At 42.4% G+C, this 26294-nt stretch overlaps 1 protein-coding gene across 1 annotated transcript in view; it reads right to left on the reverse strand.

The window, feature by feature from the left end:
- The window catches only part of LOC120932095 (dynein heavy chain 3, axonemal-like), a 179907-nt gene that overhangs the window by 145644 nt on the left and 7969 nt on the right, over positions 1 to 26294 (reverse strand). Inside the window, exons 2-4 of the mRNA XM_040344230.1 lie at positions 22366 to 22542; positions 6427 to 6622; positions 1375 to 1413 (exon numbers count right to left, since the gene is read on the reverse strand). Of these exons, the coding sequence (XP_040200164.1) occupies positions 1375 to 1413; positions 6427 to 6622; positions 22366 to 22542 (412 nt within the window). The remainder of the gene's footprint in view (positions 1 to 1374; positions 1414 to 6426; positions 6623 to 22365; positions 22543 to 26294) is intronic.

The following is a 26294-nucleotide window of genomic DNA, read 5'->3' on the forward strand; positions in this document are numbered from 1 at the left end:
CATTTCCATCACATGATGTGCCATCCTTTCATTCCTAACACATTACCCAGTCCATATCAGTATAGATATCCAGCATGAGATTTTTTCCCGTTGAGATCTGATATGTTTTCAAAGTGTTCCTTTAATTTTTTTGAGCAGTGTACTTTATTAAGATCAAGCAATGGACTAGCTACACAAATCACATATTAGTAGCTTTTGTATACTTTCTCATGCTTTCTGTGAATTGCCTGAAACCCTAACAGAAAAAGGTTTATAGCAAAATTGCAGCAATACTATTCAGACCCTAGTGATCTTTGAGTTGCATTCAGTGTGAAAAAACAAGCACTTACCAAATTGTAGTATATAGAGAAAGTATATAAAACAATACTCCTATAAAAGAGGCATCCGAGAGGCCATTATTATGTAGAACAGGGGTGCCCAACCAGTGGCCGGGGAACCTATTCTGGGATAGCGGACTGGCAAGCACAGATCGCAGGCTGCCATCCCAGAGCATCAGCGTTGTAGAGGAAGCAAGCTGCTGCCGAGAAGAGCCGCATAGGCCGATGCTGCCTGTATAGAGCCGGCTCCTGTCACAGGTGGAGTGATACCAAATTCGCTTTGCCTGGGACAGTAACGGCTGGCATTACCTGAATGGAAGACTGTAATTAAAGGTAAGTTTATTACTAAAATCACAGTGTACAGTATATTTGGTCATATCTGTTCTGCAGTGGTTACAGGGCTGCTTTCAAATGAATCCCCAGGTGCACTTGTGGATTACCTGCACTGAGCCACAGACTTCTGTTATTACCTGTGGGTTTGGTGCGCTTTCAGAAAGTGCACTACATCTGCAATATATAATAGAAGTCTATGTCAAAGTGCAGCTAACCCGCAGGAAAGCCACAGGTGTACTGCACTTCACCCATGGTGTGGGTAAACTTCAGCACATCTGTATGAAAGCAGCCCTAGGCTCCTTTCCCACGATAAGTCTGACCCAATCATACCCTCCATTCACCTCTATTGAGCGACAGATATAAATGGACTTGTATACTTTTACACCCGCCTATCTCCAATCCGATCCGCTAAAATAAACCAGAAGGGGATCCCTTCCCATCTGGGCAGATTGGATCGGAGGGCCCATAGAATAGAGTTGGTTGTGTCTGTGTCTGCTCTGCATATACAGAGTGGACATGGGCCTGTAATCCACCAGCTCCATTCATTGTGGCCCTCACGACCGGTTACCATTCATTATGGCCCTCGCTCTTCAAAAGGTCGGGCACCCCTGATGTAGAATCATTTACTACAATTCTAAAATGTTTTGAACTGTTGAGCACCTACATTTTCCAAAAAAAGTAAAACAGAACATCACTGAAGGTATAAAATAATGCAGTTACTTACCATCAGATGCACATCATTTTCATTGTTCTTCATATTAAGCTGAAAAAAATAGCAATTAGCATTAGGTCAAACACAAAATGTAAAAGTTAATATAGGATCTACAGTATTTAAAAATGTTTTTACCTATGATTATTTTTCCATTTAAATCCTGTATAGATTTTGGGTGAAAGTTTCATGAATCTTGGGTGAAAATATTGATAAACCCCTATCTGCTGTGCTTCTTGGCAACACTGAGGCCTCGTACACACGGCCATGTTCCTTGAAAGAATCCATCAAGAAACTTGGTGACAGAGCTTTTTTGCAGAGGAAAACGGTTGTGTGTATGCTTAGAAACCCGCACATGCTCAGAAGGGTAGTGCCAGTGGAATCAAACTTCCCCTTTATGGTGCCGTCGTACATGTTTTATGTCACCGCGTTTGAGAACAACGAGATTTTGTCTTGACAGTGTGTATGCAAAGAAAGCTTGTCAAGATTCTCAACAAGCCTAAGGAACTCGTCGAGGAAAACGATGTTTCATTTACGATGAGTTCCTCGGTCGTGTGTACAAAGCCTCATTCTGAGCTGCAATAAGCTGAACTGAAATTTTAGAATTGGGTAGATGCCTGCAAGTTAAATTACATGCAGGTTTCCTACATCTGAATTCTCAGTTCTGCCTATGTATTGTAGCAAATACATTAATTCAGTCATTAATTTTGTCACATTTCTCCAATAGATTCTTCCAAATTGTGGATAAATAAATTAGTCATTAGTGAATCATTCTGAAATCCAAGCAAATAAGCAATTGTAAATGTAATTTAATACATGTATGCAGATTATTCTATTCCATAGAAAATCATATAATTCTAGAGTTTCATGAATTCCAAAATAATGAATTACAGATCAGACAGATTCAGACAAATCCAAAAATGTAACCTTGTGTCAAAATACCAACCAAATCATTCTCTAAGTTCCTCCTAAAACCTCTGGCTCTCTAGCTCCCTTGTCACCTACTCTTATGCTCGTCTCCAGGACACATCTCCTACTCTGACCACTTTTAGGCAATCCCTAAAAACCCTTCTCTTTAGAGAAGCCTATTCCTAACAGTTGTATTTCCACTATCTTCCTTAGCTCATCTCCCACAGTTGTCACCTGTTGTATCAATTGACCCTCCCTTTTAGATTGTAAGCTCTAATGAGCAGGGCCCTCTGATTCCTCCTGTATTGAATTGTATTGTAACTGTACTGTCTGCCCTCATGTTGTAAACCACTGCACAAATTGTTGCCACTATATAAATTCTGTATAACAGTCAAAAACAAAATGGTGTCTGTCTGCATACAGACACTCACTCCCTGTTGGTTAAATGTGTATATGATGGGTAAAAGATGGCGTCAGCTCCCCTTGTCCACCTCTAGAAAACTACTTGAAGAGTACTCATCTCATTCCTATTTATGCAACATGGAGTCAGTGTCTGTGTGCAGACTTCAACAATGGATTTTGTTGAAGTCTACTGAAGTCTGACAAGCCTATTCTGTATGTTTTGCACCAATCTTTTCACATGCTGATCTGACTGATTTAGGAGGACAAGAACATTTCCATTGGAATCTCATAGATACATATGTCAGCAGATTATTTAACTGCCATAAGACACATACAAGATCAATTATGCATCTGCAGCAATATCAAAAATGCAAATGTTGAGCTCATAGCTATGGAATCTTCCAAATTCCAAAGCTGAATTTAACAATCAGGTGCACATTAAAATCATCTATGTGATCTAAACTTGTTACTATAGAGAAACTCCTAACAAATCAAGCTGACATTATCTCCATATTCATTCTTTAAGATTTTCTCAGTCTTCAGAACCAGATTTATTTATCTTATTGCATATTAACTGTCCATCATGTACCTGTATTAAAGTAAGCATCTATTGTAAGGGTGTTTAGAGAGTAAGGTAGTGCTATTTAGGTAAACTTGCAGACTCATCTATCCTTATTAGGTGGCCCCAAGTCCTCAGAGCAGGTGCCACGTGTACTTTATTTAGTGCACAGGTAACCACAAAGCCAATGTCTCTATTATATAAATTGAGACATTAACGTTAGTAGTCAATATTGGTGGGCTACCTCGTTCCACACCCTTGTTCTTTCCATTGCCTATTATATGCAACAGGCAGTACCACTGATCAACTGGAAGGTGAGAAAGGCAGGTTAAATATTGACCACATAAGTTGTATTTGTTTTTTGAGTAATACATATCTCAGGTTTTGGGCCTATCTATGCATTCTAAAGGCAAAACAAGCATGCAAGTTGGCCTCTAAAGGTGCATGTTCTAAAAAAAATTCAGGCCACTTTACAGATGAGCTCACAGGTTTATAATTTATTAAAATGGATAATTTGGAATTCGGCTAAGAATTAGATTTAGGGTTTTCATATTCAGTTAATTAGTACAGGTGCAGTAGGTGTTACCAGGGCCGGTACAAGGAGGGGGGGGGTGGAACGGGCGGATGCCCTGGGCGGGACCATTTACTGGCGGAAGGGGGCGCAGTAGAAGTGCTGGTGTACCGGCCGCACTACATAGATAACAACAGCATGTGCTGAGTGCGCTCCTGCACCCGGCACAAGCCTGAGACCAGTCCCGCCCTGCCCCTCACTTCTCTATCAGGCAGAGCAATCTTGCAAGAGAGAACATATGTCAGCTCCTGCAGTGATTTCTTCTACCCTCCCTCTCCTCGCTGACTCCCATGTTAATGGGAGTAGCGCTCGCACAGCCAGGCCGCCCATCTGCTTCCCAATTGAAGCGCAGGCCGGGTCTCCTGCCTGTCATAATGACTGCAGCGCTCCCAGCCCCCAGCCCACCCCTGTCTGTATGCTCAGAAAGCTATGCTGGAAAAACTTACAGCACAGCAAGGAGATGCAGGATGATGTCATACCAGTGCTTTGTCCGCATTGAAAGAGATCTGTGCAGTCACATGCCAGTTCTTATCCAATCATGCTACTCCAGCCCCTCCCCTTTTTCCTGCCGCCAGATTTGGACAACTTTAAGCAGCAGTTCCAGAGGAGGAGGAAGTGGCTAAAATTACCCCTCAGCTCATCTGAGTCACAGTGAGTTTTTTTCCTTTGCTTCAGGAATAGAAAGCAGCAGCAGTGATAGGGAGAGGGGAAGCAGCACGGTAGGTTGGTTGTTTAGTGCAGGCAGCAGAGAGAAAGGGGAACAGGATGCGAGGAAGACATGCTCTGTTCATGTTCATCCTGACACCGTGCTGTGAATGATCTTCATCATCAGAGGGACAGAACACAGACTTGCATTCCTTTAAACCAGCAGAAATCATGTTTCATTAGATCTCTACCTGAGAGAAAAAAATACAAGGTCTGCTTCACCTTAAAGCCTTAGGGCTCATTCACACTCGTTTTGCTTTCTGAAGAGCAATCCACATGCAGGTCACTCTTTAGAAAACATTAGACAGGCAGTGAGGAGGTGTTGTATCACCGCCTCACCACCTGCTTCAACCTCTTTATCCCCCACTCTAGTGTATTGCACACACACTCGTGGGGCTGTTGCAGAGCATCCTCATTCAGGTAAAGGGGTTGTACACAGTGGGTGGAAGCACTAAACATGGCTGCAATATGTGTGCACCCCCAGCCACTGCCTATATGCAGCTAATAGGAGTAGCAGTGGGGGGAGGTAAAAACTTGTCTCAACTGCAGGATTTAACAGTCCCCCTCACCACTTGTGTTAATGATGAGTTCTAACATTGCTGGTGTGGTTTCACAATAAGACAATAAAAATACCACATTACTCTCGACTTGTGTGTGTGTGTGTGTGTATATATACTGGTGTATATATATATATATATATATATATATATATATATATATATATATATATATATATATACACACACACACACACACTTATTTGGTTTATTTTTGGTGGTATGATTTCTGGTAAAAATGATTAGTGCCCCCCAAGTTTTGACTGTGGCATTTTATGTGCCCCCCCATATATTTTTCCTAGAGTCGCCACTGCGCCCGACAGGCGATTCCTAGTCCCGGCCGGCGGGACTTCACCGAGAGGCCTGCCAGGAGGCGGGTTCGGAAACCGACACCGACTTGTTCTTTACACCGGGGGGGGGGCGCAGTTTGCCATCTTCACCCTGGGCACTGATTGACCTTGTCCCTGCACTGGGTGTTACTGTACATACTGAAGACTGGTGAAATAGCTAGAACAAGAGTAAATCAGCATTTCATAAAAGATCCGCTACTGAAGCCATGAAACTTTTAGATGAAGGAGGTTGCACTGAAGGTCGGTAAAATAAACTGTGAAGTGTCAGGCTCTATGAATTCATGGGAGTTTAATTATAAGCAAATAACACCATATTGAAGCTACAGACTGAATCCTATTAAGTTTAGAAAATTCAATATCTCATTTGAATGGTTTTTAATTGATCTGTACACATATTGTGATTGCAGCCTAATATCTCAAATGTTTTCCCTACTCTATTCAACATTTCAGCTACTCTGATTTATTTTTCTATATCATAACTAAATAGATCAAACAATAAATGGTTGTGTTTTTACCTTGATTCAAAAAATGTTTATGGTAAAATTATTTTATAGAGTACAGATGTTTACTGATGTAGTTACAGATAAAGTGGGAAAATTAAATGTACTAGTAATATTTAAAAAAAAATGGTGGTGCGCTGTCTCTCATCAGTGCCTTCGACAAATACAAGACTCTTTTTATTATTTAATATAGAACTATTTACAGTTATTTGATCTAATAGTAAATGTTATAAATCCAACAGGGCTAAAATTGAACCAAAGCGTACAGACTGTACTCTTATAACATTTAAAAGAACAGAACTAAGAGCTATTATGATGTTTAAACTATAACATTCACAGCAACCATCATCACACTTTTTATAAGCAGCTGAAACTTTGTTCAGTTTGCACTTCAATTACAGATGATTTCTGATTGTTTTTTAACGGACTTTGTTCATTAATCTTTGCCTGGTTTAAATAATTAAGTAGTGTTTTCTTTTATTACCTGTCAACAGCATGAGCTGTACAGATTTACCTTGATTATGTCCTCAATTTTAGTAGGAGTAACAACATCTTTCCACAGGCACCAAGAAAAGAACTTCTTCTTAACGTAGACTATATCATATACATTTTCGAATTTTGGTAACTGAACGGATCTTGGGATTTGAAGACCTCTTGGTTTTGAACTGGTGGGATCTTGGTCACAAAGGTTTTTTAAATATTCACTAAATCTATGGAAAGAATCAATTTATACATATTATATGAATTCTTTAAGGACTGCCATATCTAACACCTCTTAAGTGGAAATTGGTGCTTAGCAGGGTTTATCAAGTTACAACAAACTATCTAAACACATTATCATACAAAACCCTAACTGAAATCTACAAATGTACAGCCCCTTTGTTTTTTGTTAAAATGTTTAACATTGAAAGAGACAATGGAATGAGAATGGAAAGAGCCTTATTAATCAGAGGACAATTAGTATACCATTACAATAATGTACAAATATGGAACCTAAGTGAAATGAAAGTTATCAATCTACATTAAGTAATGATCTATGCTCCCTGCTGAAACCACAGCTTGTGGAAGAGAATTCCATAGTCTTACCGCTCTTTCCATAAAGAACCCTCTACGCTATTTCCGGTTCAATTGCTTACTCTAATCTTAGTGAATGACCACAATTATTTTTAAATGCCCTTTCGCTGAAAAGTTTTATCCCTATTGTGGGGTCACCAGTATGGTATTTGTACATTGACATCATATCCCCTTTCAAGTGTCTCTTCTCCAGAGAGAATAAGTTAAGTGCATGTAATCTTTCCTCATAACTAAGATCCTCCAGTCCCTTTCCTAGCTTTGTTGCCCTTCTCTGTAGTCTCCCAATTTCCATATGAAGGAGAATTAAACAGAAAGGGTCAATACCAAGGATATATAGTGTTCAGACCTGATAAAGTCTGTTTTTTGTTGTTTTATTAGTGAAGGAGGGGGAAGGGCAACATAAAGGGTGAAGGATAGTAAGAATATATAACAGTGAAGGTAGTAAGAAAGGGTGGGACACAATATAGACGGTTTCTTCTTTTTCAGGATCCAGGTAAGTAAGGTGATTGTGAGTTTGGGCAGAAGATAGCGTTAATTCTATTAGCAGATTTACATACACTAAACTGATTGAAGCTAAACTCCAGTCTACACTTTAGAATCAGTTACATCAAACTTTTTTTTTTCCTTCTGGGATAAAGGTTTTGTATGAATAAATAAAAGCTGATCATTTTAATCAACCCTGTCAGTGTTGAGTGGTTTGTCTCATCCATGTCAATTGATATGTCTTCTATTATTAAAATTATTATTATCTACCCAATCATAAATCCACAGTACTACAAACAACCAGAATACCTTATGTTGCTTCATTTACTGCAGGTTTTTAATTTTTCTGTTTCCTCAGGTTGTCTTCCTCCTGAGTATATTACAAGCTGTAATTGTTACAATGCCTAAACCCAACAAGGACTCCCCTGTCACTAGCAATTACAGGCCCAATTGCAGTGGGAATCAGATCTAAGTAACTTCTTTCCTAAGTCTTTGTGGATTGGATGTTTTTCCTTCCAACCTATTTTCTTCTTTCTTAAAATTTAGACCATAATGGCGTCCCCATATATATTCTCAACAGATATGCTCAGTATCTGCTCCTGATAAGTGGAACAAATCCACAAAATGCGTCAAGCTTTCAAGGGTGCAGTTCTATTTCATCAAAAGTTTTTACTACAGATTAGATCTTTTGACACAATATAATATGTTTTACAATATGTTCAATGCCCTGTGTCACCGTTTTATACATGTATTTATCAATGTATGATGCGTTTTGCATTAAGAAATTATTTATATGTATGTACCTCTGCCAATGATTTTTTACTGCACATGTTAATAAACATGCCTTTACTTGCTACAGAACATGTCATTACTTGCCTCACTCAAAGTCCCAAACCCCTTCTAATGTAGTATTGGTTCTTCTTCTCCTGGTGGCCAAACTAAATATCTTGAGAAGGTGGAACTCTGCAGGTGCCCCTAATATTGGTGACACTTTAGACTCGTTGAACCATCAATGGAAAATGGAAAAGCTATTTACAATTAATCACCCATAATTGTTATTGTTTTTTTGTTCAATATTTTTTTTTTTGAGAAACAAGATACAAGTAACAAAGAAATGTTGAAAAGACAATGAGTAGGCCTCATAGTGACAGAACATACGGTTACCTGTGGACAAAATGCGTGTCCAGTAGACTGCACATTCTTAAACCTATATGAAGCATTCATAGAGGCTTAAGGCCACACAATAATCACCATCCTGTCTGATACAGGGACATTTCAAAAAATATATAGGGCAAAGGCAGAAGCTGCCTCTATAGGAAGATCCTCGTACATGAGCCATCGGGAACAGGGTATGGAGAGAGTTGTCACAGGCCTCTCTTCCTGGGATGAATCCCATTTGGTCACTGGAGACCCACTGGGGTATTAAGGAGAGGAGTCTATTTGCTATAGCTTTGGCATACAATTTGGCATCTATGTTCAATAGGGAAATAGGCCTATAGCTTCCGCAATTACTGGGGTCCTTGCCTGGCTTAGGGAGAATGATGATGTGGGCGTGAAGGGTCTGAGGTCGGAGAGCATCACCTGCAGAAACTGAGTTAACATAGGAGGTCAGGGGGACAAATACGTCCGCAAAGGAGCAGTAATAAGCTACCAAGAGGCCATCAGGGATAATTGTTATTGTATTGTATTTGGTGGTGACTGGATCCTTAAGTATTGCATTTATTTAATTCATAAGACTGAAAGTTTTTTATCTGTTTATCAGTTTTCTTTATGTCCCCATTTCTGTTATCCTCTTTCCTTCCTTGTGGAGAGGGCCAGTTCATTACAGAACTGATGATGTTATTTGTATAATTTATACTTTTCTACCTCAACTTATTTTTTAATGAGGAATTATTACTTATGTTGGGTCTTCACTTATTTATGTATCTCCATTGTCCTCTTCATTGTACTCCATGCCCTTCTATGCTACAATTTTAATAAAGAAATCTTGTAAAAAAAAAAAAGGTAAGAATCTTTGTTGAATATATGTGGAAATATTACATGAATATTATATCAGTTTATAAATGTTCAGAAATAAAAACTAATTTAGACAGCTACACAGTAGAGCTATACTAAAAACGAACACATGTATGCTAACGCAACATGGTCAAAACATATAATTGAAAACGTTTTAGTTTTTTTGTGTTAAGGTACCAGAGTACTGTGTCTTTGCATTTTATGGCCTACCATACCACCTCAATATTTTTAGGTTATAAATTGTGGAAGTGCTAGTGTTTTGTGGGCTTGCTGATGGGCACAATCTTTCAGATGTCATAATTTTCTACTTTGAACACTGAAATGAGCCATTACTTGAACTTGTAAAGGTTTTTGATGAAAGACTTGCCACAAAGTTTGGCCTCAATGGAGAGCAAGTAAAAGACTCCCGTGCTTGATTTATTGTTTAAAGCCATCTTGTCAGTCTCCTGACATCCTAGCCACTAGCAGCTTCAATAAAAATGAGTTTTGTTAAAGTAGAAGATGAAAACATTTGAAAATTCTGTTCATAAAGCAACATATTTAACTTTTACTTTGTGTACTTTTTAATTTTCTAATTCTTCTTATTAAAAATGTGTCAAAAAACATCCAGATGGTATTTTTAGTATACACTATTTTCTAGTTATGAGTTGATCTAGTTAAGCCTTTACAGAGCAACAACTAGATCTCCTCTAATAGCAGCACACATTACACGCATAAACAATTGTTTAACTAATATTTACCCCCTTGATCGCCCTACATGTTAACCCCTTCCGTTCCAGTGTCTTTAGTATAGTGACAGTGCATACTATTATCACTGATCAATGTAATAATGTCACTCAGTGGCAGTTAGTTAGTTCCCCCAGCATCAGTTAGTTTCAGATTTCTCACTGCACTATCGCAGTCCCATTTTAAGTCTCTGATCACCACCATTACTAATAAAAAAAAAATCCAAAATATAAACCACAGTTTGTAGACGCTATAACTTTCACACAAATCAATCAATAGTTTGTAGATGCTATAACTTTCACACAAATCAATCAATATGCACTTATTGGGATTTTTCCACAAAGACATGTAGAAGAATACATGTTGGGCAAAATGTATAAAGAGATTCTATTTTTATTTTATTATTATTGGATATGTCTTATAGCAGAAAGTAAAGAACAAGGTTTTTTATTTTTCCAAAATTGTCAGTCTTTTTTTATATATATAAATAAAAATCCCAGTGGCGATCAAAGAAAAGCAAAAAAAAGCTCTATTTGTGTGAAAAAAATTATATCAATTTTGTTTGGGTACAGCATTGCATTACTGCACAATTGTCAGTTAAAACAGCACAGTGCCAAATAGAAAAAAAATGGCCTGTTCACGAAAGGGGTAAAATCTTCTGGAGCTGAAGTGGTTAAGATGATATCACCCAGGCCCACCAAATTACCTTATGATATCATGAAGCAGCAACATTTATGAGGAATCAATACCAAATAAGTTTACTAAATAATACAACAGCAATGTTTACTAAATATTATAAGAGCAATATTGTATATTTAAGTGATTGTAGGTTTGTAAAGGTTATTTGTTTTAAAAATAACAAACATGTTATCTGTACCTGCCCTGCGCAATGGTTTTATACATAGCAGTATTGATCCTCCTCTTCGAGGGTCTCCTGCTGGCACTCTGATTTCCTCCCCCTGAGTGTCTATATAGTCACTTGTTAAAGGGGCACTTATGCAGGCTGGATCCTGAGCCATGATCTGTCTGTCCATTGACACACAGAGCATGGCTCAGCCCATTCTGTTCTATGCTCACTGGCTATGATTAACAGCAGCAGGAGCCATTGTTTTTTTAACTTAATACAGAGAATGCATCGGTAAAAAACCTTCAGGGGCAGATCCTCAAAGAAATTACGCCGGCATATCTGTTGATATGCCGCGTAATTTCAAATTTTGCGCGTCGTATCTTTGTTTTGGTATCCACCAAACAAGATACGACAGCATCTGTGTTAGATCCGACAGGCATACGCCTTAGTACGCCGTCGGATCTAAGATGCAATTTTCCGGCGGCTGCTGGGTGGTGTTCACGTCGTAATCCGCGTATGCAAATTAGCAATTTCTGACGACCCACGAACGTACGAGCGGCGGTCGCATTCTTTTACGTTGTTTCTGTTCGGCTTTTTCCGGCGTATAGTTAAAGCTGTTATCTGGTGGCGTACTCAATGTTAAGTATGGTCGTCGTTCCCGCGTATAATTTTGAAAATGTTACGTCGTTTGCGTAAGTCGTCCTTGAATGGGGCTGGACGCCATTTACGTTCACGTCAAAATCAATGACGTCCTTGCGATGTCATTTGGAGCAATGAACCCTGGGAATTTTGACAGACGGGGCATGCGCAGTTCGTTCGGCGTGGGGACGCGCTTCATTTAAATGAAACACGCCCCCTACTCGCCGCATTTGAATTCCGCTCCCTTACGCCGCGAGAGATACACTACGTCGCCGTAACTTACGGCGCAAATTCTTTCAGGATTCAAAGATTTGCAAAGTAAGTTACAGCGGCGTATCGTATCTCACATACGCTGCGCCCACGCAAATGTATGTGGATCTGCCCCTCAGCCTTTAGATCCATTTTGAAATATCATTATATTACACCAAAAAAGTATATTATATAATGCAATTTTTTTATATATCAACCAGCAACAATATTATCAAAATGATAGAAAATTATTTCTCTCAGCAGCAGAATATTGTATAATTCAGCAGCATCATATTGTACCACCTAGAAATGGTGAGGCTAGTTTTGAGATCAGTGAGCAGGAGATCCCAAACAGTTAGGCAAAACAACTAGTGTTGAGTATAAAATGAAGGGAGATTAACACTATTGTAAAAAAACATAATTCCTAATTTCCTGGGTTATCCCCATTCCATTAGTATATAACATGTCCTACAGGAATAGTGATAGAACTTGGTGCACATTCTGTGCCATGTATATGTTCCTTGGGTTAATACTGCTACACAAAATGTGAACAAATTGTTTCTTTGGAAATCATGTCCTGCAGGCAACACTGCGAAGCATCACCAACCTGTAGCAGAGTTTGGGCTGTACTTTTCAAGTGCTGGTAGGGGCCAGTATAGAGGAGGGTGGACATATAAAGGTGCAGGTTAGTTAGGCAACAGATAGAAGAAGGGGTAAAAGGAAAAGCAATACCTGTACTGGTGCCACCTAATCATCGGGGACACACAGAGTTATACACTGTTGTGAACCATTAAGGACTTCATTGCCAATTTCTGTTACCCTTTCCATGCATATGGATTGAGGTTATTCAGTTTGACAATCGTCGAGGCAGATTTACCCACCTGCTTAGCGGTGCTTGGCTGACTATCCTGTGTATATATCCCACTGTGTGAACACATCCCTGGATTAGGCATTTTGTCTATTGCTTACCAGCAATTAACTGCCATACCACGTTATGCAACTTTATCTTTCATTTTATGATATCATCCCTCTAATTGGTTGGCATTATTCCCTTGTGGATTACAACCAACTTTAGGCTAATATAAGACCGTTCGTTGATTATCACCAACGCGGGTTATTTTCTAATGAGATATCTATGCACCTGAGGAAGCGCTAATTCCAAAGCGCGCAACATTTCGAGCAAGACCTCCTGTTCCTCTGGATAAACCACCTGGTCACTTGTGATATAACCCACTTTATGATTTTGCTTTCTATTTTTGAAGCTCTTTATGTTAGAATCATACAATGAATGTGAACCTTGTGTGTGGAACCAGTTATTAATGTAATTTCATTTTGTGATTTTATACCTATAACTGCTTTTATGATATTTCTATATCAATAATAAAAACCTTTTCTAGTTTTTCATACCACTTGTACCGTGTGCCTTTAAAGCCCAACTTACTAGTTCTTAGTCCAATAAATACGCTCGGACAGATAGGGCAGTCTCTCACAAAGACCATGATGGCCAAACAATATGTCGTTTACCAGGTGCTTGAATTTGGCACATTGCAGATCAGATGGACAGATTGTTGGGAGGGGCAGGGGAGTACCCAGCTATTACGGGATATACTGGTACCAATGACAAAGTTAGAGAAAGATGGAGCACCCTAAAAAAAGATTTCAGAGACTGAATGTCTCATCTAAAAATATCATCTTTGTCCCCCCACAGGCATGCTGTTACTGCTAGAATCACATTACTGAAACCTGCTTCCTATGTTCCTTTTAACTCTGGCATGCTGTTACTGCTGCAACTCCAGCTAGAATCGCATTACTGAAAACTGCTTCCTATGTCCCTTTTAACCCTGGTATGCTGTTACTGCTGCAACTCTAGCTAGAATCGCATTACTAAAAACTACATCTTTTGTCCCTTTTTTTTTACTTGGAAAAACCAACTTTATTCATTTAAAGCACATATTACAAGACAGTCAAGCACATTTGTCAATAAAAATGCAGTGTCATAAGGTAAAAATGCATGTTCATTTTGTTTACTTAGATACCACTAGTCATACATTCACATGTTCACGAGGACAAAGGAGCATTTTAATGTAGAAGAACCTCCGGGTGAAGGCACAATCAGACACACGTTTCTCCATCCTCTAGCCATCTGTCCCAAACCTTGGAATACTTTTGTGTGGAGCCCCTGTGTGTGTAGATCAGCTTCTTGAATGGAGAAGTGTCATTAACAGCCTTTTTCCACATCAGTAGAGTGGGGGGCAAATCCTGCATCCATCTCTGGGCAATTACTTTACGAGCTAAAAATAATGTTTTAAATATGAAAATTGTGTGATATTTATCCACGTCTACGTCAGGCAATAGCCCCAGAATACACAACTTAGGGTAAGGTACCACAGGGGATACCATATTGTCATGCAGAAAGCGGACAACCTGCGTCCAGTAAGTCTGAATATTTGGACAACTCCAAATGTGATGGTAAAACGTGACACTCGTGGACTGACACAGACGACAGGTCGGATTGGGCGTGTGTTGGAATTTGGCCAGTCTCAGCGGTGTTAGGTAGGCTCTGAGAACAATGTAAAGTTGCGTCAGTCTATCTGACAGTTTAGGTGATGTAGTCTTGATTCCCTCAAGTATTTCATCCCAATCTGCATCTTCTATTGGGCCTACGTCCTGTTCCCAAGCCATCTTAGGCCGGGTACACACGGGCAAACATGTACGATGAAACCGGTCCGTCGGACCGTTTTCACCGTACATGTCTGCCCGGGACTTCTGTACAATGGCTATACTAACCATTGTACAGAAGTCCGCACGTAAACAATACGCGGGGCGTGTCTGCGCTGTCGCCGTGACGATGACGCGACGATGACGCAGCACCGTGGGCGGGCCTGCCTTTTAAATGCTTCCACGCATGCGTCGAAGTCATTCGACGCATGCGAGGGACGGCGGGCGCTCGGACATGTACGGTAGGTCTGTACTGACGACCATACATGTCCGAGCGGGCAGGATTCCAGCGGACGGTTTTAAAACAAGTCCAGGAATATTTGCCCGCTGGGAAAAGGCCCGGCGGGCAAATGTTTGCTGGAATTCTGCCCGCTCGCGCCTACACATGACCGAACATGTATGCTGACCTGGTCCGCGGACCAGTTTTAGCATACATGTTTGGTCGTGTGTACGGGGCCTAAGCCTTCTGAGTAATGGCTACTGTACCCCACTGTCTAATGGTGCGGTATAGCTGCAAAATAAGTTTGGAGGGATCACTCCCCAAAACAATATCCAGCACTGGCGGGGGTTCCGTCACTACCTCTAGAGATGGCAGCTGGGTTTGGAGTGCATGACGGAGCTGCAGGTATTTAAATGCTAAGTGCTGTGGGAGCGAAAATTCCTCTCTAAGGTCCAGATTCTCAAAGAAGTTACGCCGGCGTATCTCGAGATGTGCGGTGTAAGTGTAAATATGTGCCGTTGTATCTATGCACCGTACCCACAGAACCAGATACACCTGAAAATAGGCTTCTTCCGACCGGCGTAACTTTTCTACGCCGCCGTAGCGTAGGCACATACTTATGCCGGAAGCATCTTGCGCTCCCATTGATTTCTTATTCAAATTTGCAAATGAGGGAGATGCGCCAATTCCCGAACATACGACCGCCCGACACAGGCTACGCGCAGTGCGTGTAAGCTGTACGTACGGCCTAAACTTGCCCCTCATAAAGCAGGGCCAACTTTGCACCAGACGTGTGCAGGTCAGCTGGAGAGCAGCTTCAGCAACACCCTTACGGACAAGCTGAGCAACCACACTTGCAGGACAAGACTTTATGCCAACATGCCAGGGGCATCCATGGTCATAGCACTACTGGTGTGCGCCCAGGCGCATAGAAGGAGGAGGAGGAGGGCACGGGAGAGGATATACCGAACACGCATAAACATCTTTGACATGGGTGATTCGGAGGTGTATCGCATCTTCAGATTCAACACTGATGCCATCCAGGAAATAGCCACAGCCCTGCATGATGACATCACCAGCCAGACACACCGCTCACATGCAGTGCAGCCACTGGTCAAGGTACTGGCAACACTGCATTTCCTCGCCAGTGGATCTTTTCAGCGTACAAGTGGAGTGGTGGCTGGGATGTCACAAACCAGCATGAGCAGATGTGTGCACCAGGTTGTCCCCGCAATCCTCAGACGCATGTCCCACCACATCATCAGACCCACCCAGGAGCACCTGCGGAATAAGACAAGGGCGGATTTTGTCAGAATTGCAGGATTCCCACGCACCAGGGGGGGCATTGATTGCACCCATGTGGCACTACAGCCCCCCCGTGACACAGAGCACATATACCGCAATCGGAAGCACTGGCATTCCATCAACTGTACGTGATAGTCGATGCCCAAGGCCTCATATGGCACGTCCATGCCAAACACCCCGAGTCCAGCCACGACAGCTACATATACCATCAAAGCACCATCCCAACAGGATTTGAACAGAACGTGTATGGGGACAGCTGGCTGGTTGGTGAGTGACATGGGAGTCAGGCATGACTGTCTGACCCCATGATGCAGACATTACTAGGGGCACATGCACGACTAACATCCTCCGGTCTTTTCCCTTCCAGGTGACTCTGCATATGCACTTGGACCCCATCTCACGACTCCATTCCGGAATCCCCAAACCACAGGAGAGCAAAACTACAATGCTGCACACATACGTACCCGTGGAGTGGTGGAACACACATTTTGCATCCTGAAGTCCTGTTTCCGATGCCTGGATAAGTCTGGGGGGACCCTGTTGTATTCCTCAAACTTCGTGTGCCAGATCATCGGTGCATGTTGCATTCTGCACAACTTTGCCGAGAGAAAGGGCCTGGAGATTGACATACGTGATGACCTGACCCCCGAACCAGACAATTCCCCACCCTGCCCGAGGCTACCCATCTGCTGAGGGATCAGCAGTCAGGAGATGTCTCATGGAACGCATCTTTGCACGTTAAACATGGATCAAGGAGAATGCATGCATGCACACCACTGTGGTCCCTAGCAAACACCCCACATCCTCATCACATTGGATTAGCCCAAGTCCACCAAGCAGGACTTGGGAGCAGCAATGCCGCACCAAGGCCCCAATTATGTTGCTGTACATTCATACCACATTCACACGGCCGAGGGTGACACCCCTTTGCCGGCAGGAGGGACACCCCCCCCACATTCACACACCAGTCACACTTATCTGCACGCCTCACCGTGTGCATTATTAAAAAAAAAAATCTTAAAAAAAAATCTTTACCAGAAATTAAATAAATAAAACTCTCTTAACCAGAGAAATTAAATAAATAAAACTCTCTTTACCAGAGAAATTAAATAAATAAAACTCTCTTAACCAGAGAAATTAAATAAATAAAACTCTCTTAACCAGAGAAATTAAATAAAATCTAAACAAAATTAATTGCCCTGGCTACTGCCACGCCCACGGCTCTGCAACTGCCTGGTTAACGGTGGGGGGACATCAGGTGGAGGAGCATCCACCATGGCTGGAGGCCTGCCCTCTAACGCCACAGAGATGCGGGTCAGAATGCTGTTGGTCTCTGCCTGCATCTGCTGTGAGCGTAACCCCTCAGCTTCAATGGCAGCTGTGTGGCCCTGGATGGCCGCCGACAGGGTCCGCACCTCTGCCACGAGGGTAGCCGTGGTGGCCTGCAGATCCCCCAAGCAGGTTATGATAGCTGCTGTATTGCCTGCCACGTCCTGCAGACCATCAGTGATGTGTCCCCTGGAGGCCAGGCTGTTGGCCACTCGCCTCATGTCCTGGGCCATCTCACCCATATGGCGTGTCTGCGTGTCCTGGACAGTAGTCAGGGTCACTGGCAGTCTGCCTGGTTGCCCTCCTGGGGCCAGGAGAGGCTTCAGGCCTGGCATAGGGGGAGGGAATTGAGCGAGTGGGTGGGTTGGGGATGGAGCCAGAGGGACTTGAGGGAGTGGGTGGGTTGGGGATGGAGCCAGAGGGACTTGAGGCTTGGAGGCTTGATGTCTGGGAACGACCAGCTGAGATGGACGACTCCTCGAGATAGAGGGACACCTCCTCACCCATATGTTCTGCATCCTGAATGACCTCATCACCGGAGGTCTGGCCACCACTCCCCTCCACCAATGCCTCTTGGCTTCCCAGGGGGTCAGGGGCAGAATCATCAGGGGATGGTGTGGGACAGGCAGAGGCACCAGATGGCCCAGCTCCCTCCTGGACATCTGCAGATGACACAAAACATTCACATGTTGGTGGACCCACACACTTGTCACATATTCCCTTCACCCCCTCACATGCTACACACCAGATAGTAGAAAAAACACACTTACCTGTCCTCAAGGGTGGCTCAACTGAGTCGTAGCCCTGCACTCCCTCCACTTGCTCCCTCTGAAGGCAGCGAGCAACAACCTGCTCGTCAGGAGTCAGACAGACCCTAGAGGGTGGGCCACCACCAGTGCCCCTGGAATGCCTCGCCATAAGGGCCATCTTCTCCTTCACCCTCCTTCGAAGATCATTCATCTTCTTGGTGATGTGTTTGGGCCTCCTCGCCTCATTGCCCACGGCATTGACTTGGTCAGTGATCCTCGGAAGGATCTCGTCCCTTCTGCCCTTACTGGTGTCCTTGCTACGGGACCCATGGAGGCGATCGTAGTACCTCTCCATGCCAGCAAGGATAATGCCCTTCTCCTCTGGGGAGAATTTTTTTTCTGGTCCTAGAACGCTGGGCAGACATGGTCACAATCAGAGCGCAAAAGTATATCCACCAATCCACCAAACCAAACCAAACAGGTGTACTTTTGCACTCGACGGGCGCATGTCTGGGTGTATTTATGCCCTGGGTGTAAATGGTGGGCCGGCGTAACTTAGGAATTACGCCGGGCGTAGTTGTGAGCATGCGCAGAGGGGCGCTGGACATGCGATCACGTGACGGCGCATGCGCCGGTCTTTCGGACATTCATTTGCATGGGGTCACGGTTCATTTAAATGGATCAAGCCCACTTCCTTCCTACCTTGAATTACGCTGACGAATTTAGGCTGCGCCGGCGCAAAAATGTATGCATCTGGTTAGAGAATACGGAGCTTGCCTCTCTAAGTTACGTTGGCGTAACGCATCTGAGATGCGCTACGCCGGCATAAAGATGCGCCGATCTACGAGAATCTGGGCCTAAGTGTCTGAAACTGCTTGAGCCCTGGGATTGATAGGACTTGGTGTAAGTATATTATTCCGTGTCTGGCCCACACCACCAAGTCAGGGACCCCTGCTAGCGCTGGCATATGGCTGTTAAACCACAATGGGGTATGAGAATAAGATTTCCCAACATTCTGTTTTTTAAGGGATATTTCCCAAATCTGTTGGTGATGCTTTAACATCCCCAAATTAGGCCTTAATGCCTGTTTTTGTGTTTGTTTCCCGCGGAGGATTGCCTCAAGGGGTGCATGTGCCGGGTGCTCGGGTTTGTCGCAAACTAAAGACCTATAGCGTTGCAGTTCCGAGGTATTGAAGTGATATATGTGAGAGAGCTGCGGGGCCAAGTAATACTCATGGAGATCCAGCAGGGAAACACCTCCCATATCCGTTGGGTTCTTTAAAATGTGCCAAGCAAGTTTGTGTCTACCACTCCCCCAAACAAAGGAATTCAGAATAGCTTCCATTTGCTTGAACATTTTTAAGAGAATGTATAGAGGGGCGTGCCACACCATGTATAACATTTTGGGCAAAATAATTTTTATAATATTTATGCGCCCCATCACCCCTAAGGGTAATCTAGCCCACGTTTGCGTTTTGAGTTTGATCATATCAAACAGCGGCACCACATTTAGAGGTGTATAGTCTGTCAGTCTCCTGGTGACCTCAACTCTTAGATATCTAATCCTGGACACTCTGGAGAGCGGCAGTGGAGGGGTCACCATGGGGGGAAGACATCTATGGGGAGAATTTGGGACTTGTAACAATTAATGCGCAGTCCCGAATAACCACCCATTCATTCAATAAGTCGTAGCGCTGTTTGCAGTGATGGTCCCTGATCTAACAGGTATAGGATAGTATCATCCACGTATAGGCCTATCTTATCAACTGTGTTACCCCAACGCAAACCCTGAATATCAGGGTGTGCTCTAATGGCGATAGCCAGTGGCTCAGCGGCCAAGGTATACAGCAATGGGGAGAGGGGACATCCCTGACGAGTACCCCTCTCCAGAGGAAACTGCTCTGAGAGCCATCCATTAACAAATATTCTCACCTTGGAAGTCTGATATAGGAGTTGCACCCATTTTATGAAATGCGGTCCAAAGCCATAGTTATGTAGACATTCCCATAGGTAGGGCCACTCAACTGAATCAAAGGCCCACGAAAATGGAGTTATCATTTAACTACTTAATATACCATTCAGGTAAGCAGAGGAGGATTGTAGTAATATATGTTGTGTTGGTGGTCCTAGATATTTCCCCAGTGCTCAGTCAGAATGGAAATCAGTGACAGCTGCTGGGTGTCTTAGCTATCTGTTCGATATTCAGATCTGCAATCACAGCACCTGGCAAAATGAAGTCTTTCATTACTGACTTACTTTGTAGCACTGAAATGCTATCTGCCCGAATGCAGAGAGAGGCAAAAGGGCAAGGGAAGTCAATGCTGGAAGTATACAAAATGATGAAAAATGTTATGCCTATTTGATAAATGAAGCTAAATAATGATTAATATGTGTGGCAATAGCATGTTATTTAAGTTAGTAAATTATTTAAGCCACGTTTATTTCATTTTCGCAAAGCAGAAGTCATTCTGTTTAGCTCATAAATGTATTGTTTACATTTTTTTCCATTATAATCAGGGACATATAAATGTTTTTTCTCAAGACCAACAGAGATGGAGGCTTGGAAAAGAACTTGGAAAAACCCAAGTATCACTGGACTTATGCACACACTGGCATAGCCTTTATCAGGAAACAGCCAGGGATGTGCCTCCTGCTCTGCCTGATACTCACCCCGGGTTCTCTATGGAAATGCTCACCTGGAGACATCTCCCTTGAAGTTGAATACAACTTTCACACTTGTATGTGAATATACCTTCTGCTTTTGTATGCATGATCGCAACCACATCCCACTATTTTATGTGTAGCGAACAACCTAAATCCTCCTATATCTGCCTGGGGCGACTTGCAACACTCATGGGTTTCTCACCTGGCAGTTAAGGTACCAATATGGGACACTATCTGCATGTAGTGATTGTGTTCTTCCTGGGTTGGGGTTCCCCCAATACCTGCTTTCCTTTCAGAGTTCAAAAAAATACTAGTAGTTTATTTGGCATATGGGCATAGTCTAGATTTCAACCTCTGACACAGTTGCTCTTAAGTCCCTTCTGAGATAATAAAAATGTGGGGGCAGCACTATGAACCCTGTAAAAATGCATAGAATGTACTAAGTAACATGGACAAATATAGGTAAGTCAAAGAGGATTAGACATGTGCAATTAGTTTAGTTCCAAATTATTTTTTTAACAAATTTTGACAAATTATTTAATTCCGAAATTTCCGAATTTTGGAAATTCGAAAATTCAGAAATTTGAAAAATCGAAATTTGAAAATTCAAAAATTCAAAGTTAGGGGGTTAGGGTTAGGTAAGGGTTAAAGGGTTAGAGCATTAGAGGGTTAGGGGGTTAGGGTTAGGGGTTAGAGCTTAAAAATATTCAGTCTGAGGTCACTTAAAAAGATACGTGGCCACTCAATGAAGTTGGACGATAAACGGTTTAAACTTAAACTGCATAAGGGGTTCTTTACTGTCAGAGTGGTAAGGATGTGGAACTTCCATAAGTAGTGGTGACAGCAGGGAGTGTCGATAGTTAAAAAAAAAAGGCTTAGGTGAGCATCTTAATGATTGCAACATACAGGGATATGGTAATTAACATTGACATAAACTGATGACAGTGTTAAAATATGTGAACAAGTATTCTTCTACTTCTTTATAACTCTCAACATTGGTCTACCAATTGGCTCAAGGACAGGATGGCAAAGCACAGGGGAGGTTGAGAGAGCTACATTGCTTAATGAAGAAGCCTATAAATCATTGCTATACCCAAATATTAGATCACAAGAATTTTGACTCACTTGCATTACTTATTCATGGCAGGTAATTAACCAAAGCAAAACATTAAATGTAACACAAAATAGAAGGTGTTATAGGTACAACAACAGGAAAAAGTAAAAAAATCTTCAACTTAGATTTTTAGGCACATTGAAATAAAGTTATATGCATTTTTATGTTTACTTGTGGAGCCTAATACCCTTGATATCTTTGTTAAACATGTGTTCATTTTCTGCCTTAGCTGTGCAGGCGATTTATAAAAAATATAAAAGAAGAATAAATCTAACCAAGAGAATGATGTAGGTGGATGGCAGGAACATATCAATGCTCACCTTTGCTTTGAGTCTGGGTGAAGAACACCTCCAAAAGACCAAATAACAGCAAAGAATCCATAAGCTAGTATGGCATTCCTGACCTCTTCATTCATATTTATAGAATGGCATACACCAGGACTTGTCTCTTCAGTATCAATGATCTCTTCTTCATTTTCTGTGCCACTTTTTGCAGACCTAAAAAAAGGAGCATTATTAAAAACTCCCTTTCTATTTTCATCTGCACACAGCCCTAATGTTCTAAAAAATGCCCCTAACTCTTACATCTCAGCTCAATGGCTTATAGGGTCCACAATGAGTATAACAAGCATGTTTTACTGATTTTACTGTTGGTTTAGTTAAGGATTAGTGGAAAATTGTTAACTGCATGCCAAAACCTACTATATTAGGACATTTGCATTGTAGGGATAATTTATAAATATCTATAAAAAACACAAATTAATTTAGAAATATATAATGCAAAACATCTGATGTAATATTAATAGCATGTTGATTGCATTAGCTGCAAAAAAAACGTTTATTTTGGTCCAGATTTACTATTAGTTAGAGTGGAACTAAACCCTACTATCCTTTATAGCCAAGGAAGCTGCCATCTTAGCCTTTGTTTGACCCACAGTTGTTCTGGATTACAGCTTAACTGGATTGCTGTTAAACTGTAAGCCCCACAAGGTTCATCAACATGACTTTCACCAAAGGGTAATATTCATCTTATGTCTACAGCTAACTTAACTACTGTTTAATCCTTGCATCAAAAACTGTCACTTTATACATTTGTATTTTTAATAAACAACTCTGCAGACTTTGATTTAATTTAAAAATCGGTTCAGAAAATGCTATGAATTAAGGTAATGTGTTTTACCTTGATGACTATAATTTGCTCTTTTGTTGATTTAAGTGATTATTGATAGAATGTTGCAAATTGCTTAAACCCTACAACAAAATTCCATCTTTGTACATTCAATAATTTGAGATTTCAGCATCTATCTAATTAATTACACAATGACTTATGTTAAGAAAATTTGTTTGATCAGTGTGGTCCATTAAACAAGTGACCTGAATACAAATAATGTGCAAATTATTTATAAATGAAGAAATAGAAAATGATTGCAAACATGTTTTATTGCCACATTTATAGTTGGATTTGAAAGGAATATTGTTTTATTTTTACTCCATATAATTCTGAACCTCGATTTTAACTGATTATAGGCATCACTGGGGTTGATTTACAAAAGGAAAATCCACTTTGCACTACAAGTGCAATTGAAAGTGCACTGAAAGTACACTTGGAAGTGTAGTAGCTGTAGATCGCTATAGATCTGAGTGGACGCTCTGAAATGAGGATAAGCTCTGCTGATTTTATCATTCAATCATGTGCATGAAAAAAAGCTGTTTTTTATTTTCCTTGCATGTCCCCCTCAGATTTACAGTGACTGCACTTCCAAGTGCCCTTGCAGTGATACAGGCACTATCAATACACTGACCTTTCAGAAGGAATGTGCCAATAACTTCCCTCTCCTAGCCTCTAGTTGCCACCCCACATACACTATTTGATCTATACATGTAGGGGAATACACTAGAACTAGAAGAAACTGTTATACCTTGGACAGTTTCACTAAGGAATGTAACAACATCACACATACTGTAGATTAAAAGATAGCCGCTATAGAGACTGCTACAGCATTAGAACTATAGACATAGCATCTAAGAACGATAGGTAATTTCTTATCAAAATCAAAAGTAACAGCAAAAGAGCCCATGATATATATATATATATATATATATATATATATATATATATATATATATATATATTAATGTGAATACAACCAGATAAAGCACATCATCCCTAAATATCTGCCTGTTCTGTCTGGTGATGAGGACCTTATACATGTTCTTTCCAATGGCTGCAGATTTCCCTGTCCTTGGGCAGTACTTTGTCTCCTAACTTATTTCAGTCTGCACAACAGTGGCGGCCTGTCCATAGGGGGCGCCTGGGCGCCGCCCCCCCCAAGCTTTTGACAAAAATAAATAAATAACACTTTTTTTTAAAAAGTCACTTTAAGAGCGTCCGGGCGCGGACACACGGCAGTCTATGGGAAGCTTCCCAGCTTGCAATCAGCTCATTGCACCCTAAACACCCCCCATCCTGCATCTCCACCCTAAACACCCCCCTGCATCTCCACCCCTAACCAACCCCCTGCATCTCCACCCTAAACACCCCCCATCCTGCATCTCCACCCTAAACACCCCCCCTGTATCTTCATCCTAAACACCCCCCTTGCATCTCCACACTAAACACCCCCCCTGCCCGCATCTCCACCCTAAACACCCCCCTCCCTGCATCTCCACCCTAAACACCCCCCTCCCTGCATCTCCACCCTAAACACCCCTCTCCCTGCATCTCCACCCTAAACACCCCCCTCCCTGCCTCTCCACCATAAACACGCCCTCCTTGCATCTCCACCCTAAATACCCCCCTCCCTGCCTCTGCACCCTAAACACCCCCCCCTCCCAGCCTCTCCACCATAAACACGCCCTCCTTGCATCTCCACCCTAAACACCCCCCCTCCCTACCTCTCCACCCTAAACATTAACCATCCACCTGTCCACCCTAATAAATAACCCCCCTCCCTGCCTCTCCACCCTATGAAATAACCCCCCTCTCTGCCTCTCCACCCTAAACAATATTTCCCCTCCCTGCCTCTCCACCTTAAACAATAACTCCCCTCCCTGCCTCTCCACCCTAAACAAAACCTTCCCTCCCTGCTTCTCCACCCTAAACAATAACCCCCCTCCCTGCCTGTCCACCCTAAGAAATAACCCCCCTCCCTGCCTCTCCACCCTAAACAAAACCTCCCCTCCCTGCTTCTCCACCCTAAACAATAACACCCCTCCCCACCTGTCCACCCTAAGAAATAACCCCCCTCCCTGCCTCTCCACCCTAAGAAATAACCCCCCTTTCTGCCTCTCCACCCTAAGCAATAACCCCCTCCCTGCCTCTCCACCCTAAACAAGAACCCCCTCCCTGCCTCTCCACCCTAAACAATAACTCCCCTCCCTGCTTCTCCACCCTAAACAATAACCCCCCCACCTCTCCACCCTAAGAAATAACCCCCCTCCCTGCCTCTCCACCCTAAACAAATAACCTCTCTATGTTTAATGATGGGGTTAGTATGAGGGAGGGGGTCCTGTGTAACAATGGGGGTAGTGTTGAGGAAGGGGTCCTGTGTAATGATGGGGAGAGGGATGGTGGGGATTGGTTTTGTTTAACCAAGCCCCTTAAGCCCCTTCCACTGATACCAGTCTGACCACACCCACTTTTTGGTGTGACGTGCCGCATGTTTACATCTGCCTCAAGTTCTAAAGTTGGGAGGTATGTACTTTGTCCTGTGATGCTGGGGCTTTAAACTCTGTCCTGTGATGCTGAGCTGTATACTCTGTCCTGTGATGCTGGGGCTGTATACTTTGTCCTGTGATGCTGGGGCTGTATACTTTGTCCTGTGATGCTGGGGCTGTATACTTTGTCCTGTGATGCTGGGGCTGTATACTCTGTCCTGTGATGCTGAGCTGTATAATCTGTCCTGTGATGCTGAGCTGTATACTCTCCTCCGTGATGCTGGGGTGTAAACTCTGTCCCGTGAAGCTGAGCTGTATACTCTGTCCTGTGATGCTGGGGCTGCATACTTTGTCCTGTGATTCTGGGGCTGTATACTTTGTCCTGTGATGCTGGGGCTGTAAACTCTGTCCTGTGATGCTGGGGTTGTATACTCTGTCCCGTGATGCTGGGGTTGTAAACTGTCCCGTGATGCTGAGCTGTATACTCTGTCCTGTGATGCTGGGGCTGTATACTTTGTCCTGTGATGCTGGGGCTGTATACTTTGTCCTGAGATGCTGGGGCTGTATACTCTGTCCTGTAATGCTGAGCTGTA

Source organism: Rana temporaria, chromosome 3, assembly GCF_905171775.1.
Source record: "Rana temporaria chromosome 3, aRanTem1.1, whole genome shotgun sequence".
NCBI classification, from domain to species: Eukaryota; Metazoa; Chordata; class Amphibia; order Anura; family Ranidae; genus Rana; species Rana temporaria.